At 35.9% G+C, this 19,673-nt stretch overlaps 1 protein-coding gene across 3 annotated transcripts in view; it reads right to left on the bottom strand.

Moving 5' to 3' along the window:
- Positions 1-19,673, bottom strand: part of LOC111506098 (dynein axonemal heavy chain 1) — a 290,072-nt gene that overhangs the window by 105,126 nt on the left and 165,273 nt on the right. For all 3 annotated transcript variants that reach the window (XM_074181742.1, XM_074181740.1, XM_074181741.1), the window contains exons 31-35: positions 17,396-17,601; positions 6,647-6,809; positions 5,434-5,594; positions 2,588-2,803; positions 55-451 (exon numbers count right to left, since the gene is read on the bottom strand). In XM_074181742.1, the coding sequence (XP_074037843.1) occupies positions 55-451; positions 2,588-2,803; positions 5,434-5,594; positions 6,647-6,809; positions 17,396-17,601 (1,143 nt within the window). The remainder of the gene's footprint in view (positions 1-54; positions 452-2,587; positions 2,804-5,433; positions 5,595-6,646; positions 6,810-17,395; positions 17,602-19,673) is intronic.

Here is a 19,673-nt window from a genome sequence, read left to right as displayed (position 1 = left end):
TTGTCGATTTATCGCTGCAACTATCTTTCCCAAGCAAATTGAAGTAATTCATACCTGAACCTCCCATTCCAAGTAGCAATGCATTACCCATCGGCTGTCTGATTATCCTGGAAATTCTGCAGATGTGCGATATGGCGTCCAAGAACAAAACAAGCTTCATCGGTTTGGTACTTTGCATGTTATAATCGTTCAAGTAATATTCTAGCGATTCTGATAGTTTTTCGTAATCCTTAATTTGAACGTACAGACCGGAACCAACGGAAACATCCAGGAAGTCACCGAACAAGATTGTTTCCTCGCCAAGAGCCTCCTTTGGATCTATGTCGTAAAACTGGACAATTTTTTGCTTCAGTAGCGAATCGAACCAAGATCTGTCGTCGTCATTCACTAGACGGTCTTGGAATACTCGGCAGCACTCGTGGTACCAGAGACGGATCATTTCTTGGACACCCTGTACAGAAATGAAATGATAAGGCGTATATTCCTCATAATAATATAACGTGAAACCAATAGCTTTGAGAAGAATTCCATAATTATTTCAAAATCAAGATAAAACGTAAGCTATCAATAATAATAATAATGATAAATTTGTCTCGCCAGGATTGGTCATTAGTTGATGATACTGGTGCCCCTTCTCGAATGTATCGGAGCTTTGGGGGATAGGGTATGACCAGCGCAACCTTGTGAAAAAAAAATCGTTTCAGAGCAATTTCTAACACTTCAAATGTGAGAAAGAAGAGGGGGGGGTCATCTAAGTGTAGTGGTTTGGATAGAGTCTGCGAAGTTCGAAGGGAAAATATATGTATTTCATCCATTCTATCCTTGTTTTATCGAACCATATTCGTCTCACCAGGAGCTAAAAACCCTCCGAAAACTATATCAGGTTCATCAGATTGTACCAGCCTGAGGGTATTTCTCAAAATGGATACAACATCCCCCGGAGCGTATGACAACACCGATGTTACGTCAATATCGTAAAAGTGCCTTAAGTGATAATAAAGCAGGGCGATATGTCGGTGGATTTAGGCTAAAACCGAATTTGCTGGATATGCATGAACATCATGTGCTTTAGTGTCTCAGTTGCCTCGCGGCATTCCCTGCACCGTATGTCAGGTATCTTTATACCCGTTACGCGACTGCAATAGGCTGAAGTGTTATAGATACCATTCTGGTAGGCCACAATGATCCCCTCAGTTTCCAACTCCAGGAAAGCACAGGTCCGGGGCTTTGATTACCCGAGGCCTTCAACGTTGTTATGGAAAACCCCACGCACTAGTGTATCCTTGTGTTTCCCCAGGAGTTAAGCGATCTCTGCTGCGGTTTTTATGTGAGCCTTTTGCTAGGCGGGTTCCAACTCGGTGATGTTATTGTGATCCCTTCGTTCTGTGTCGACAACTAAACCGAGTCAAGCTGCCGCTCGGGCAGCTGTCCTGAAAAGGAATGCCTATATTCCTGCTTTCTCATGGTCGCGAAACATGCAGAGAAGAGGATCCGAATTCCTGATGGTCTGCGACCTTCCTATTGTCAAGGAAAGTACAACCGTGAAACATTTACATTTCGCCCGTACAACCGGACGGAATGCAAACTCCTGTGAAGATGCATCATTTTTCGAATCTCCATTGTTCTTCTATCTTATGGGTAGCGTTGTTCCACCCCGAGGAAATGTGAGTCTCTCTGGCAGGATGTTTTCATCTATGAGATACACATCCTCTCCGTAATACCCGCATCGTCTTCTTTCCAAGATGGACCGTTGCACATCTGTCTATCCCGAAATTCATACCGATAGCATGCGTGTATCACCCTCAAGCGCTGATGGAGTATCCTTTTCTCAAGAAGCATAAAATTTGATATCATCCTTTTGAAACGAATAGGTGACGTTATGGCAATGGAAAATGGGAAAAGTGAAATGCAGAAAAGACGGGGATTGGGAGACGGGGATTGGGAGAAGCCAGCCTGCCAGGTTGGTATCAGTTGTTCAAGGCATTTTGTCGGAGGTACCGTAAGGCATTTGGACAAGTACAAAATGAGATCATATGACGTTGTATCAGATGTCTTGCGGTGATAGATTCAGACCACAGAGAAGTACGCTTATACTGTATCGGGTCCTGCGTTACACAACTATTGATAAGTGGGTTTTCTTCAACATCCAGCGACTCTTCTCTTTGACCCTTCCTGCTCATATATCCCAATATTTGGTCAACTGTCGAGAGTACTCATATGTATATTCTCGTAAACAACTTGTAACACGAATTCAAGCATGTTATTGGTCTGTAATTTTATTAGGATTCGATAAATCTTTGTTTGTTGGAAATGAGAACGGTCTGGTATCATTATCACTATTATCGAAACCTCATCTTCCTTCACTGTCTTTCTTGAAATCAAAAAATTTGACAAAGTGAGAAATTATAAAACTGTAATAACGAAAGATGGAACAGGATTACTCACTGAAACCCTTTGGCCTATTATAGAAGCAAAAAATATATATGAATGCACGTCGGAAATTGTTAATTATTTAAGAAATGATTTCAGTGGTTATTTCAATTTCAATCTGAAACTAAAAAAATAAAAGAAATAGTTTTCAACTCACCACCAAATTTTCTGGTTCAAACATCAGTATTCCTTGAAAAACCTTACTCAGATCTCTCAGATTGAACGTGTAGTGAGTTTTTGCGGGTGTTGGCAAGAGCTCATGTAGAATAGTCAAATAAACTTCCAGGGTAGAGGAGAGTACCGCCGAGTGATATTGTTTCAGACTTGAGGTTCTGTTCAACCAAAACGCCAGAATGGTGCCAAATATTTTTTTCTGGAAAAAAATTAAGATATACATATTATGACCATTGTGAATGCAACTGGTTGAAACTTCAGGGGATTTTGTTCAACTTAAGAAAGCGAAGCACGTGTCATATTTTGGTGTATCTACATTATTTGTTTATAAACAAATATAACACGGATTGATATTTACAGTGAGTTCATATTGTATGTTTCGACGGGTGAACCTATCGCATATGATAATGTTATGATAATAATGTATTTATTCACCACTTTCGATATTATTTGTTCATAAAAGAAAATAACTAATAATAATAATAATATTTAACGCAGGACTCTACACCATATAAGCGCAACCTCTCTATGGCCTGGATCGATTACCGTAAGGCATTTGATACAATATCGCATGAGCTCATCTTGCATTTGCTCAGATGCCTTGCGGTACCCGACAAAATAGTGAGATGCATTGAACAACTGATACCAACCACTCTGGCGAACCCGCTTCACCATGTCATCTGGTCGAGCTTGAGTCCAAACAGGGTGGGTCACTTTCAGAAGGGGTGTATTTCAGGGCGATTCCCTCAGTTCCCTTCTCTTCTGCATCTCACTATTGCCATTATCCGTTGCTCTCAGAAATACTCGAGGGTTGTGGAATTGGCTGCGGTGGTAGTGCGCCCGACTCACGATTGGAAGACCGTGATTTCGATTCCCGCCTCGACCAGATATTTTTCTCGAGAGAATTTATCTGGTTGAAGCTGGAATGATTCTGCAACCGTGTTAGGAATCACACGTTAGAAGGTAAGACCCCGTTAGTCCTTAGCTCGCACAAGTTTCTCAACTTCTGAGAGTTGTCGTTCGTATGGGGACGACAGCTGATTAACGGAAAAACAGATTTTAAACAGAAACAGAGATAACTGTGGCACCCAGGGTAACCGGAGGCACAAGGTCACCCATTTGTTTTATATGAATGATCATATACTTTATGCCTCTGGAGAGAAGGATTTCCATCAGTCCATGAGGACCACTGCACATAGACAAATGTGCAATGGTCCATCTCAAAAGAGGAAGATGCGGGGACTACGGAGAGGATGTGCAGCTCATAGATGGAAGCATCCTACACCATCTGGATGCCGCAGAGACGTATACTCACCTCGTGGTGGAACAACGCCACTCACAAGAGGTAACAGCAGTGAAGAACTCTCTCCGCGGCAAGTATCAGCACAAACTTCGACAGATCTGGTCATCGGAATTGTCGGGGAAGAACAAAGTTGCTGCAACAAATATGCTTGTCGTTCCAATCTTACTCTACTCGTTTGTAGCAGTGAAGTGGACTCGGGAGGAGCTGTATCAACTCGACGTAAAGACCCGAAAAATGATGCATCTCTATAGGAGTTTGCATCCCAAATCGTCCGTCCCACGGTTGTACTTCCCCCGACAACAGGGAGGCCGTGGACTCTTGAGTTTGGAGTGCCTAAATGACAGAATGGTACTGGATATAGCCTGTAAAGTCGTCAGGATTTATTGGAACTATTCGTTCCTCACCATCAGGCTCAAACAAGCTAATAAGCCTGATGTAGTCTTTCTCGATCACCAGAGCAAGACGATATTTGTCGTGGAGTTTTCCGCTCCTGGCGAGACGAATATCGTCCAAAAAGAGGAGGAAAAACGGTTGAAATATCGAGATTTTCTCTTCGAACTACGCAGATTCTATCCAGACCACTCTGTCAAGATAGTTGTTTTGATTATTGGAGTCCTTGGTGCAATGATGCCCTCTTTACTCTCAAATCTTAAAATCATACCGGCTTGCCGCACTAAGGCAAAAATTTTAGCCACACAGATGCAGAAGGCTGTCATTCTTGGCTCACTGCGCTTGCTCAAGCCACGTGATTATCGGACCCAATGATCACTTACTCCACGGTGTGGGGAGTGGTTATTGGTTGATGATGCTAGCGCGCCCTCCCTAATGTGTCAGAGCTTCGGGGAAGAGCACACACCATCACACACAAGCTGTACCCAATTCAGCTTCAGTGATTCAGCTTCATTCATATATATATCAATATTATATGTCAGAAATATGTATAACCTTTACAATTACAACTTTTTATGCAGGTCATTTGGTGTAATTTGAGTTCATTAGCATGTAGCTGATCATTTGAATTGGGTGAAAAAGTCATAAATGTTTCACACCAAATTTCCAACTAAATAAATTAGGATTTAGCCAGTGCAAATTTTTTTTTAGAATAACTTCAGAAATGTTTCACCAGTAAAGGTCATAGCCGTATACTATGATTGATATACTCAATGTAGCAGAATTTAATAGCAGTATAATGTATTATTTTTTTTTTACTTTCCCTTTATAAACTATCAGAAGATCAAGGCCTACCAGCTCTGATTTTATTATCTTAAATAGATGAACAAACTAAGAGACAGCTATCAGTTACAGTTTTTTTCACTTGTATTGATAATGAGTTGATCGATAAAAAAATAAAAAAGTAATAAAATAGAATTAACGTCAGAACTGGACATGGATTTGTTAATGGAAATTGATCTTAGAAACGAAAGACTTAACTATGCAATATAAATCGTAAAATTCTTTTCCGGTTGTATGTAATATTGGGTACGAGCCCAGATACTTACTCCAGTTGTATTTGATGAATGATTTACCTTACTATCATCCTCCATTTCCAGAAACGTCAGATAATGGAAATGTCTGAGAAGACGGGCGGTCACTGGATTTCTACCACCTCCCGGTGGACCCATAGCCGCTACGAAGTTGACATCTATTATTTTTCTGAACTCGCCTATATTTCTTCTATCGTACCACCCTAAAATAATGGATTGTTATTCATTCATTTACGCATTCGATGATTTCGAAAAAAAATGTTTTCATTTGTAAACGAATTATCTCTACAATTTTAACGATACTAATAATTCAAGCAAATTCTGTTTAAAAGCGGTTTACAATGCATCATGGAAAATTTCAGTAATTCGGACTTCCATTGTCTAATATGATTAGTATCCACAATCGTCTTCGGGTGATTTTTACAAGATATATAATCTTATTATTGTAGTTGTCCTGACGAAGGTGTGAAATATACCGAAAGCTTGACATGTAACAAAGAGTTTTCTTTGTAATATATATATATATATATATATATATATATATATATATATATATATATATATATATATATATATATATATATATATATATGAAATCTAGAAAGGTTAGGTTAGGTCGCACCCCTACGAACGACAACCCTCAGAAATCGAAACTTGTGCGAGCTAAGGATTAACGAGGTCTTACTTTTCAACGTGTGATTCCTTCCAGAAAAACTAAAATTAAATAAAAAAACTGAATTTTAGATCGTAATTGAAAAAGTTTCTGATTTCTTCCTCTAATCAAAATTCTGATTTCCAAATTATTTTTTTTTTGTTTTTGATTACTATTATAATTCAATTTTGTATATTTTTCTATGTGTATTCATGTATATATGTGCTGTATATTTAATTGATGTATTAGTGTTGAAATAATTTATTTGATCATTATTTAAAGTTTATCCCTGTTATAAACATTCCTGTTTCTTGGGAATAATAAAGACTATTATTATCATTTCACTGGAATCCGAAGTTGGCCGTTTAAGTTTTTTATTCCTGAATGAATGATACAACAAATTTTCAATTATAAAATGGATCACGTGGTGTATATAAATGGACGTAGGTACTAGATATGAAACAATCAATGTACAATCATAAAAATTTTGTGCACTGAAAATATTTTATAATTCTTTTTCTAAATGCCAGATCTCCTTTGTTTATTGTTTCGTTTTCATTTATCAACAATGCAGACGACTTTTCGTGATTAATATTATCTTACCTTTGAAATCCATCCACTGCCTTATGAGTTCTATTGGAGGCTGAGCTCCATATACCTCCAATGCTGGCATATTGAAATCATCGATGAAAAAAACTTGTCGTTTCATAATTGGAGGACCAAACACTCCTTTCCGCCTCCTGTCTAACTTGGAATCGATCAAATCCTACAAGAAGTAAGAATTATACATTCCAGACACAATCAGTTCAGCGGTATGGATAAATTAGGAGTAAATGATTTTGTAGGTTATAAGGGGAGAGTCAACAAGATTCCCTCGGCCCATTGCTATAAAGGAAAACTATTTTTCGAATTGCTCAATTATTTTTCGCTGTCATATCGATAAATACTATCTTTCAAAATTATTCTTTCGCATACTGGGTTATTCAGCCGAGCGTGGTTAACCAAAGTTTCGTTTTAATGGAACACCCAGTATAGGAATACGTTATTCAATTCCATATTTTTTAGCTCTCTAATGATTTTTTTTTCGAATTTCCATTGCGGCATTGCCAAGTTATTGCAGAAACACCTATTTTGCAGACAATACTTTTTTAATTCAACACCCGCATGTCTACAGCAATTGAGTGGATTTTTTTTGGAATAGTTAGTCAACATCATTATGATAATTTCGGGAATCTCGGGAATCTCAACTTTCGGAAAAAATATATAGGGTGCTCGGTAAAACCAGTCAAGTTTCAATCATTTTCAAACATTTCATTTTTTATCGGAGGTATAGTATACGAAAAACAGATATTTTACAAATCATACCCAGTTGTAACCACAAAAACTTCATTTATTCATGTTCACTTACTCAAAATTTTTTCAATATGAACAATAACGCCTAAATTTTTTATTGAAAAGAGGAGTCCAAAAGATATTCAAAATGGCGACCATTTTCTGCAACCCATAGCGTCAGTCTTTTTTTAAACGAATTCTCTACACGTTTCAGCATATTGTAACGAACTAAAGAATTAACTGTCTTAAACAAATTTATTCTTAACAATATTTCACTATCACAACTAATTTATATACAACACTTAGCAACTAATGCTTCATTTATCTTCACGGTTAGAATTCTTTCTTTAAACGCACGATTCACTTTCTAAATACAGACTCCCTCTCTGAGCGAGGACCCGACATTTTATATTGGTAACGAACGTTCTAGATACCTCTAGCGGTTTCGGTACTCATCTATTCTTTTCGTGGCGATTCGTCGATCGCAGTCCTTTCGCGGTGAGTCATATTTGGTGTCTGAGATAACGGTCAGGGCCGGCTTCAGATTCATTACAATATCCTCTGTGATTTCCCTGAAAGCTCTAGTAATTCTTCGTTTCATGTATTCTATAGATGTTGGAGGAGTGTTGTAGACAATCCATTTGATATACCCCCATAAAAAATCATTTTGGTTAGGTCAGGTGATCTGGATGACCACACCACAGGCTCACCCCTACCTATCCATTTTTTATAGAAATGTTCGTTGAGGTATTCCTTTACCTCAGTTTCGAAATGTGGTGGTGCACCGTCTTGTTGTAGCCACATTTTTAGTCTTGTTCCATATGGAACCCCGTCCAATAAATTGGAAAACTTATGCTGAAGAAACATTACATATTTTCTTCCAGTGAGATGTCCATCCAGAAAATACGGACCGATAACTCTTTTTCCGAAAATTCCCCCCTTTACATTCAGAGTTATTCAGTCATTCGATATTATTAAATAAACTATATTCATATGGAATAAGAGGAAATGCTTTCGACTGGATAGAGTATTTCACCAGAAACAGGAGTCAATTTGTTTCGGTGAATCATAGATCTGAAAATAGTCATCATAAATGTATTTCAAATACACAAGTTTTGACCATTGGAGTACCTCAAGGATCAGTGTTGGGACCGCTATTATTTATATTATATTGTAATGATGTTTGGATCGCGGTTGCTGAGAAAACGTGCGTTATGTATGCAGATGACATATCACTTCTAATTTCGGACAGAGACGACGCAATTTTGAAAGAAAATTGTAACACGGTGTCAAATCATTTGGTTTCATGGTATGCCGCCAACTCACTTCATTTCAATTCTCGAAAAACTTTTCTAGTACGGTTTCATCACAGGCAAAAAATCTGTTCAAATCTAGAAATTAAAATTAATGATAATGAAAACACACTTTCTATATCCGATGAATGTAAATTTTTGGGACTCACGCTCGATAATTGTCTGAACTGGAAGAGTCATTGCAATAAACTGATATCAAAACTAGGTTCTGTTTCGTATCTGATACGAAATCTTAAGCCAATATTAACCACTGAAGAGTTAGTAAATCATTACTATGCACATATACAATCTAGAATCAGATATGGCATTTGTCTTTGGGGAAGCTCTTCATTGGCTCCAAATGTATTTATCGCCATTATACGGATTTTAGCAGGTGTTAATCAGAGAACCTCCTGCAGAGATTCATACAAACATTTGAAAATTCTAACTTTCCCGGATATTTTCATTTTTGAAATGTGTGTATTCATTCACACCAATAGGTCGAAATATGATCGTATTTCATCTTGTCATAATGTAAATACAAGAAAGTGTAATTATTTTTACATAAATCCCGTCAAATATAATATAACCGCTAACTCACCTTCTTACTTGGTGCTGAAACTTTATAACAAACTGCCCGACTCATTGAAAACTACCGATAGAATTCAGGATTTCAAAACCATCCTTCAAAGGTTTTTATTAGAACATAATTTTTATACTATAGAAGAATTTTTCAATCTTCCGTAATTTTATTTATCTATCACATTAATTTAATGAAGCTGGAGTTGAATGAAGTAGATATGTTTTGTATGCATATGACAATCTTTCAAGTATGTTTGGTTTAATTTTACCCTGAGTATTATTTTATGTAAATGTACAAATGCTATTTGACCTATCCTATAACTTTGTAAGCTCTACAGGATGAATAAAGAGATTTGATTTGATTTGTCCAACAATGTTGATGGTTCAGGCAACGAGCAGAATGGGGATTTTTCGTTGCATAATAATACATGTTATGCTGATTCACAGCTCCATTTCCATGAAAAGTTGCTTCGTCAGAAAATAACACGAAATCGAAAAAATAATTTTCCTGATTGATCTTTTCCAAGCCCCATTGGCATTGAACACGTTTTTCAAAATCTTTTTCTCTCAACTCTTCCATCATTTGCATGTGGTAAGGATGAAATTTGCTTGCTCGTATCATTTGAGATACGCTGGTCTGAGAAAATGCTAATTCCCTGCTCAGGTCTCGGGTACTCACATGGGATTTTCAAAAAGATGGAGAGCAATTTGAAATATATTCTCTTCATTTGTTACAGGGCAGACAAGTTCGAACTTCTCATGATTGACATTACCAGTTCTTTCAAATCTTGTTTTTAGAGTCTGAAATGCCTTCCATCTAGTTGTCTTCTTTCGGGGAACTTCTCTTTGTAAATCCTAGATGCAAGGAGGCAGTTTCCGTCACTTTATCACAAAGCATAGACCATTTGCACCATATCTTCCAATACATACTTCATAATGAAAATGATTCAATCTACACGTGAAAAAAACTTCAACACATGGCGTTATTAACAAATTCCGAGATCAATTTGTTGATGTCAGTCATGGATAACTGGGCTTGTAAAGAAAAAAGCAGTATAAATATTCTTTAGGTTTTTTACGCATTTCTCATCGTTGAAACCGCTAATGGGGATGATTACGGGAAACTCATCCGGCAGAGTGCGCTGAGTCTTTGTCACATTGGTCATTAGCTGTCAAAGTTTCCACCGTTATTTATTGATGTATTTGAAAGTTTCTTATTTAAATTGCTTGCAATTCAAGATGTATTCTACATGGCGTATCGCTCAGTTGAAGGAGGAGTTGCAGAGGAGAGGTGCAATTCTAGAAGGGAAGAAAGCTGATCTAGTGGAAAGGTTCATATTTTTGCATATTTCAACAACTCTCTCATTATAAAGACAGTTTTTTGCATCCAATTTGCTCCCAAGAAATATATTAATGAGAAAAAACCACATATTTTGTGTCTTTATCACTAATAATTAATGAATATTATTCTGACCTCAAAAACATGCAAGTTTTAAGGTTCAATTTTGTTTTCAGATTAGAGGCTTATGATAGACGTTTTAATTTCGAGAATATCCCTCAAGAGAGACCTGTATAATAAAAAACAGATTTTTTGTTCATTAGAAATTCATCATTGGAAAATAATCTGAATAAAGTGGGTGTTTGTGTGGACTGGCTGATTAGGTGGCTTTCCTCATCAGGAGTATCTTCCTCGGGGTGGAAAGCAACTTCTGAAGCAATTTCTTGTTGGAGGTCTAGATAATTTATATCTGAAAATCAAATGGAATATAGTGGTGGTTGAGCAGTCAATATAATAAATTTATTTATTGGATACTTACCATTGAGAGGAAGCTGGTTATCTTTATCTTCGAAAATTTCAGATGATTCACTACTAGCTGGCTTCAAATCACGTTTGATTTTTCTTTCTCTTTCTAATCTAAACATCCGTGGACTGATAGAATTCGAAGTACAGCGAAATACGGAAGGTACAGCTGATTTTTCAAAAAATTTTCTTTGGAGTGAAAATCCTATAAAATTTTATAAAATTATTATCACATATAAGTAAGTAGAATGAATGCTACTTACCAGTTGTCTTTGAAGTAGTCTAAAAATCAGAATCTTTGAAATGTTCATCACATAACCTAGAATGATCAGTACATTTGAACTTTACTATCCTCAAAGATTTTTCCCATTTTCTTCTCATAACAGTATCTTCAGGAAACTTATAAACTCCCATTTCTTTGCACCCGGAAGAAGCACAACGACCCATTTCTCTGAATAAAAACGAAAAATCACAAATGTTCCCATATAACCAATGTATCTTTTGATGAAAAACACTTAGCGCCCTCTATATAAAACAAATTGACAGTTTGCTTCCCCATTACTAGATGGTATGAAAAATGCTAATGTACCAGCGATTAGTCTAAATCACTGTTTTCCAACGTGTGGGTCGCGACCCCTTGGGGGGTCACGATGCTTCTGTAGGGGGGTCACGATGCTTCTGTAGGGGGGTCACGCAAGGATAAAAAACTATCTCAGTAAAAATTATTAAGAAAATGTTAACAAAAAGCATATACTGGTAAAAATTTGTACATATTAATACATACAAATTAACAAAAAATTAAAGCCGACGTCTAATTGTCACTCCTAATGCGAAGGTTGCGCTTGTTTTCGATTAATCATTGAGTCATTTCCTAAATTTGGGAAATTTCTTTGCTTGCTTTTTATTTGGGTCATTGATGGAAATGTCAACTTGCACAAATACGAGGTGACAAATGGAATCAAACACCTCAAGGCCTCAGTTGTTAATTCCGGGTATTCTGTTTTTCTTTTTAACCATAAGGTATCCAAACTGGCAGCCTTGAATTTCAAGTGTAGCATCCCATCGGCAGATTACTCCAGAAGATTTTCTTTGAGTTTAGTTGTTAAATTCGCTTCATTTATAGCTGCGGTTAAAAATGGATTCAAGATCCACCTTTGCTCAGTGTTTTCCGATATCTCTTGCACAGAAAAGTAATGACATAATTCCTCTTTCAAATTATCTAACACCGTTTTCATACCAGGTATATACTCCTTGATGTTTATCTCACATCCGAAAATGAATCGAAGTTGTTTTGATATATAGAGAATGACCACAAGTCAATTTTCTTTGTAAAGCCATGTATTTTGTCGTTAGAAAGAAAAGCCAATTTCAAAAGAAAATCCGAGTCACAAATAAATTCAGAGTATTCCGACTTGGTCTGCTGTAAATATATTAAAAGTTCTGCTCGGAGTTCCATAACTCTGATGGTCAATACTACAACCACCTAACCTCTGCATGGTAAAGTAAATTTTGGTGGAGTGCCCCCATGTCTTCACAAATAATCTGAAACAATATTATCTGCAACGCTTTTCCTTTAATTGAATTTACAATTTTTCTAATAATATTTAGAACTTGACTGTATTCCTGTGCCAAGGTTTTGGCCGCAAGAGCTTGGCGATGAAGAAAGCAATGCATCCAAGAAACTTTTGGCATTTGTTCTTTCAATGTAGCAATAAACCCACTTTTTGCACCAGTCATAGCTTTTGCTTCATCACTGAAAATAGCAATGCATTTTTTTCCCAATCGATATTCATATCTTGCGTAGCTTCAAGGAACATGTTATGCAGGCACTAACCTGTAATGTTTGAGGGAAGTGCTCTGCAAAATAGTATTTCTTCCATTAATTTTTCATTGGATTCAAAACGCACAAAAGCAACAAACTGCGCACAACCCGCAATATCCGTAGATTCATCAAATTGCAAGAACACAAAAGTACTTTCTTTTATTTTTTCTATGACTTCAGTCGCCATATCGCTTATCCTGCGTTGAATGGTATTGTCTGAGAGAGGTATACTTTGGAGCTTTTCTACTTCTTTTCTACTATATCTAAAGGCGAATAACTTTTTTCGAGATCAATTGCACCAAACACCAAACTGATATTTTTGCACTCGACGCACGTTTCGCCAACAAAGTTAGCATCCTCAGGAGAAGAAAATTGATAACTAGTCTAGTCTGGTTAGTCCTTATATACTAAAATTTGTTACCTGTGGTTATATACCTGTAGTCCAATATGGAATTTCTCGGTAATTAACTACCTGCAAGTTCTTAGTAATTATTCTCTTCCTAACAGAAGATTAAAAAGCGGGCTAAACGGGATGGGTCCCTTATCGCCATTCATGCTGTTTTTACATTTTGCTATTTCTAGACTCTCACATGCATCGAGTAGCCTGGTGTCATGCACATGCTTAATCAGTTTCAGATTGCCACGAGAGGGCTTCAACAGATATTCGATAAAGTAAATATGAAAGTTGCATATAAAACTTCTTATAAATTGCAACAGCTTCTTGGTAATCCAAAAGATAGACTAGAAAACACAGAAAGGTCGGGGATTTACGAAATCAGTTGTCAAGATTGCAACAGCAAATACATCGGCGACAGCTTTATCTTCCTCTTGAAGATGATCACTTGGTGATCGAAACACGTGTCGAGGTGTAAAAATAACGATTTGGTGTTGGGAAAAAACTCCAGTAATATTCATTACTACACCAAAGGTTCCAAACAGTACATCATAAGTACATCGGCCAGAGCCGACGAGCGATTAAAACCCGCTTCAAGGAGCATTGAGCATACATGAAATACGGAGGGATAGAAAAATCCAGTGTCGCCCAACATGCTCTAGACAAGGACCACAGAATTGGCGAAAACAATCTGAAACTGATTAAGCATGTGCATGACACCAGGCTACTCGATGCATGTGAGAGTCTAGAAATAGCAAAATGTAAAAACAACATAAATGGCGATAAGGGACCCTTCCCGTTTAGCCCGCTTATTAATCTTCTGTTAGGAAGAGAATAATTACTAAGAACTTGCAGGTAGTTAATTACCGAGAAATTCCATATTGCATTTCAGGTATATCAATCAATCAAACATTTATTGAATTAGTTTTCATTTACAATCACATTAGGCAAACATCATCATAAAATACTGGCTGATACAACAGGTCAAACTATTATAAAAAATCAAATACAAAGCATATCTTAAATAAAAATAAAATTACTAAGCTACAATCAAATTATGATTATGATTCAAGGAGAAACTCATCCACAGAGTAGTATGCTTTCTGCAATAGAAAAACCTTGAGCTGCCTTTTGAAGACATTGATGTTTGAGGACTTAATGTCATTACTAAGCTTATTAAATAGTTAAATCCCACAGCACATGGGGTGATTCTTCGATACTGTCAATCTACTATAAGGCTGATAAAGTTGAGGGTTATTTCTGTTGAAATGTTCATGGATTTGCTAATTTCTAGGGATAATTGAAATATTGTTTCTTATATAAATATCAGAGTTTGGTAGATATACAAACTAGTCATTGTTATTACACTGCAGTTTGGTCTGCAGTTTGCACTTGAAAATGCCCCAGCCAGAGTTCTGATTACCTTTTTCTGAATAACAAACACTTCATCAGCTTTAGCTGATAAGCCCCACTGTTCAAGACCATTGGAAATCACTGACTGAATTAAACTGTGGTATAAAAGCATGAGAACATCAAAAGAGACTGTTTGTTTCAACCTACCAAGTAAATATATATGTTTACTGAGCTTCAGTTTGACACTATCAACATGGAACCTCCAGGTAAGTTTATTATCAATATCAACACCCAAGAATTTAGTACAATTAACTTGATGTAAAGTTTCATCATTTAATCTTACCAAATAGCTTTTATCAATAGTTATATTTTTAGTAACAAAGTTGAGCATTTGAGATTTGGCAGAATTTAGCAGCAGGCCATTTGTAGAACACCACTCCTCAATTTGATCAGTTACTTCATCAGCTTCAACAATTACTTCGGACATAGTTTCCGCAGATACCAAGATGTTAGTGTCATCCGCAAAAATTATAGTAATGGAAGCTTTCGAACAAAATTTCGGAAGATCATTAATAAAAACCAAAAATAAAAGAGGTCCTTAAACAGAGCCTTGAGGTACCCCTCTTACTATACATTCACTTACAGAGTTAATTCCATTCACACAGACCAGCTGACTACGGCCAGTCAGGGAAGATCTAACCCAATTCAATGCAGGACCACGTATACAACCTCAGGTAACAAATTTTAGTATATAAGGACTAACCAGACTAGAATAGGTATCAATTTTCTTCTCTTGAGGATGCTAACTTTATTGGCGAAACGCGCGTCGAGTGCAAAAATATCAGTTTGGTGTTAGGGCAATTGATCTCAAAAAAAGTTATTCAACTTTCGCACCAAAGGTTCCGATCTCATCGTTATTATATCTAAAGCCGCCGGTAAAATGAAACTTTCGGGAATTGTGTGGGGTTTTCCTGTTTTAGCCACACGAAAAGCTACTCGATAACTAGCAAGCAAAGCTTTTTCATTTAGGTTGGACATTTCTACTTGCATGCTTTGCACGTCACACCACACTCGCTGGACAGCCGACATCGGCCTTGGTCTTTCGTATCCATGCGCGTAAATTGCGTTAGTTATCAATTGGCGACTTTTTCGATGTAAAAGAATGTTTTTACGTACTTCATTATGTATTTATATCCTAATTATCAAAACGCATCAACATGTTGTAAGGACTGAATATAATAATAATAATAACATCGTCTTTATTATCTTCTAATACATTCAAATCAAATTAATCATGTACAGTTCACTTATTATAAGAAGACAAAAGGCGAATTTCACTCGGACTTCCATTATCTACTATATAAAATGATTTGAAATCCCCGAAACAACTAAAAAAAGAAGAATTGAAAAAGAGTAGCTGAATGTTCGCATTGAATGTTCGCATTGCCGAGCCCAAGAAATACACACAGCGAGGGGAAACCAGCAAATCAGGAATAGCAGACCATGTTTGGACCCATCAACACAACATCGAGTGGTCCCAAGCTGAGATCTTGCACAGAGAGGAACATTGGTTTAGGAGAGAATTCAAGGAAGCCGCATACATGTTGTCCAACAACGTATTCAGCCAAGCCAGCGTAGAAATACGCAACATATGGAAACCCATCATCAAGCGAAAAATGGCCATTTTCCGCCAAAACGGTCATCTCCCACGGAACCAGTGAAGCGGAAAATGGAAAGCGGGATAAGTGAAAGTACTCTAACGACCTATAAATAGTCATCTCTCGGAGGAATCAGTCCAGTCATCACCCGAAGACGATTGTAGATACTAACAATCGAAACGTCGTGAACTAACGTGACTTGGAATCTCTTCACTTTTTTATTTTTATTTTTTTTCTTTTTTCATTTCTTTATTTTTATTTATTCAATTGTTCTATTTTTACGTGTATTTGATTTCACTATTATTTCATTTCAGGTTTATTTTGGTTAATATAATTATTATTTTCAGCTACTCACTCATTTTTAATTCTTCTTTTTGTAGTTGTTTCAGGGATTTCAAATCATTTTATATAGTAGACAATGGAAGTCCGAACTAGTAAAATTCATCATGAAACATTGTCAATCACCTTCAAACAAACACAAAAGGCGAAGTTCAATTTACATGATGACAAGTCATCATTTAATTGCTCTTCCATAACATAAAATAATAACATACATGAAAAAAGGGTTGGGGGGTCGCAAAATATTTGTTCTTACTAAGGGGGTCGCGTCATGAAAAATGTTGAAAGACACTGGTCTAAATATTCGAAAAACAAATTTGAGTAAGTGTACGTGAGAAACTACATTTTTTTGTGGTTACAATAATTACAAAACTTGGTATAATTTGTAAAATATCCGTTTTTCTATAGTATACCTCCGATAAAAAATATTTCATACAAATGAAAAAATACAGGGTGTTCCATTTGAACAAGTTGAATTATGTTTGAAAATAAATGAAACTTCACCGGTTTTACCGAGCACCCTATACACTGTTTCCGAAAGTTGAGATTCCAGAAATTATTATGGTGACATTGACTAACTATTCCTAAAATCCACTTAATTGTTGTAAACATGCGGGCGGTGAATTAAAAAGTTATCGTCTGCAAAATAGGTTTTTCTGGAATAACTTGGCAATGCCGCAATGAAAATTCGAAAACAAAAATTCATTTAAAAAAATATAACTTTGGTTGGCCACGCCCATCAAACCTCAACTGATGAACCAGAAACCTATTTCCCTCACTTGTGTTTGATTAGCAGTTGTTCTTGCTGAAAAATTGATGAAATCACAGATGAATTTCTTGTGCATGTTTCTACTGAGTTTTCCAATAACTGTGAGAGTTTTTCCTGTGCCCGTAGGACCAACGCACAATACATTATCTTCGTTGTACAAAATTGTACCAAGTAATTCTGAATTTCTGATGTTGTCAACAGTTGGAATTTCGATATCTGAAATGAAAAGTGAAAGCAAATTGAATTAATGTTCAGCTTTGATAATTTGCGATGTTTTCATGGACGTAACTATTGGAAATTGCTCCCCAGTTAATTAGCATTTCGCTTTGTATTAATTTCTCCTTTCATCGTGTTTATTCAGAATTTCGAATCATGTTATATCACATAAATAGTAAATTGAGTGATTTACAAGTCTTTCATGAGAAATTAATAAATCAAATTCAGATTTAAATTACCCTAAACAATATTTGAAAATTGTATACTTATACTCTAGGTCGATCAAAAACGAATGGATGAATTAGAAGTCTTAACAATCAAGCTGCAGTCGGACATACTTGTTGTGACTAAAACATGGCTGGAAATAGTAGAGGAAAAATATCACAATTTTAAAGAAATGGGCATTTTTATTAGATCGATTTTGAAATTAAAAAAAAAAGATAATCTACTAACATTTATCGCCGTGAAGATCAAATCCCCAAGTGGAACATTGTGTGGTTTACGAGTATATCGACGACCCCAATTCTAAAATTTGTTTAAAATCTGTTTGAAATCTGTTTTTTCGTTAACCAGCTGTCGCACATGCACATGCACTCATCAGATAATATATACAGTGTCATCCCCAAATTATGCACCATTTGGGAATTTTATTTATTGAGGGTTTTTCGACAAAAAGTTATTCCTGATAAGAGTTTGTGCATCCCCTAAAACTAAATATGAACCAACAAAATACAGCATAACATACGTAATATACGAGGAGCCATCAAAAATTTGATTTTGTGACAGGAGTAAGGTACTCTTATTTTGAAAAATTTCGGGGAAGAAAAGTTGTTTAGCATTGAAAAATACATCTAGATTTGAAGTCATGGCCATCCGAGAGAAGTCTTATTTTTCTACCATTTTTTTTTTTAATGGGCACTATGAAAAACAAATTTTTGCTAGAACGATAAATAGACAGCATTCTGTACACGTCGGTTCATTTTAAAAGCCTGTAATTTACAAATTACACGAGTGTCGTGTTAACCACGGTCAATTTTTTTTGAAAAGTAAATTAATTTTCAGTTTTTGTACAAAGTTATTTTTATTTTTTGGTATCACCCAAAATTACTCAAAATTATACAGTATAGTAACAAAAACGTAATATTCCATAATATTAAATCACAAAACATCAAAATAAAATAGGTATTTCTGAACAAACTCATTGATTTCCTGGAGATTTTCTTGCCCAAAATAAGTGTTTTAAGTTGAATCTCCAGAAAATCAATGAAGTTGTTTCGAAATGCCTATTTTATTTCGATGTTTTGTGATTTGATATTATTGAATATTAAGTTTTCGTTACGTTGAGTAATTTTCGGTGTTGACAAAAAATAAAAATAACTTTGCGCCAAAAACTTTGAAAATTAATTTACTTTTCAAAACAATTGACCGTGGTCAACACCATAGTTGTGTAATTTGTAATATTACAGGCTTTTGAAATGAACCATCGTATACAGGATGCTGTCTATTTATCGTTTTAGCAACATTTTTTTTTCGTAGTCCCTATTTAAAAGAATGAGTAAAAAAATAAAACTCCACTTAGATGGCCATAACTTCAAATCTAGATATATTTTTCAATACTAAACAACTTTTCTGAATAACATTTCTCGGGATTTTTCAAAATAAGGGTACTTTACTCCTGTCACAAAATCAAATATTTGAAAGTTCCTCGTATATTACGTGTATTGTACCGTATTTTCTTGGTGCATGTTCAGTTTTAGGAAATGCACAAACTTTTTTCAACAATAACTTTTTCTCGACCAACCCATAAATAAGTTTCCCATATGGTGCATACTTTGGGGATGACACTGTATATATAAACAATAAATATTTTTTCAAATTAATCCGGAATTTTTTTGAAGCATTCAGTAGCTCATTGTTAAACTTGATACCTCCATAATGAATTGAATTTGGCCCAATATTTCTTTTCATTTTCATCAATTCCACATTGCCTAAATATCTTGTCGAATAGTTGTGTTGATCACCATTTATTTTGAAAGTCAAATTTGAATGTATGAGCTCATTTTTGGCCAAAT

The sequence above is a fragment of the Leptinotarsa decemlineata genome, unplaced genomic scaffold, assembly GCF_025532065.1.
Source record: "Leptinotarsa decemlineata unplaced genomic scaffold, Ldec_3_MD MMD2_tig00026314_RagTag_RagTag, whole genome shotgun sequence".
Taxonomy (NCBI): Eukaryota; Metazoa; Arthropoda; class Insecta; order Coleoptera; family Chrysomelidae; genus Leptinotarsa; species Leptinotarsa decemlineata.
Note: the sequence above shows the minus strand (reverse complement) of the source record. Positions and strands in the feature narration are given on the sequence as shown.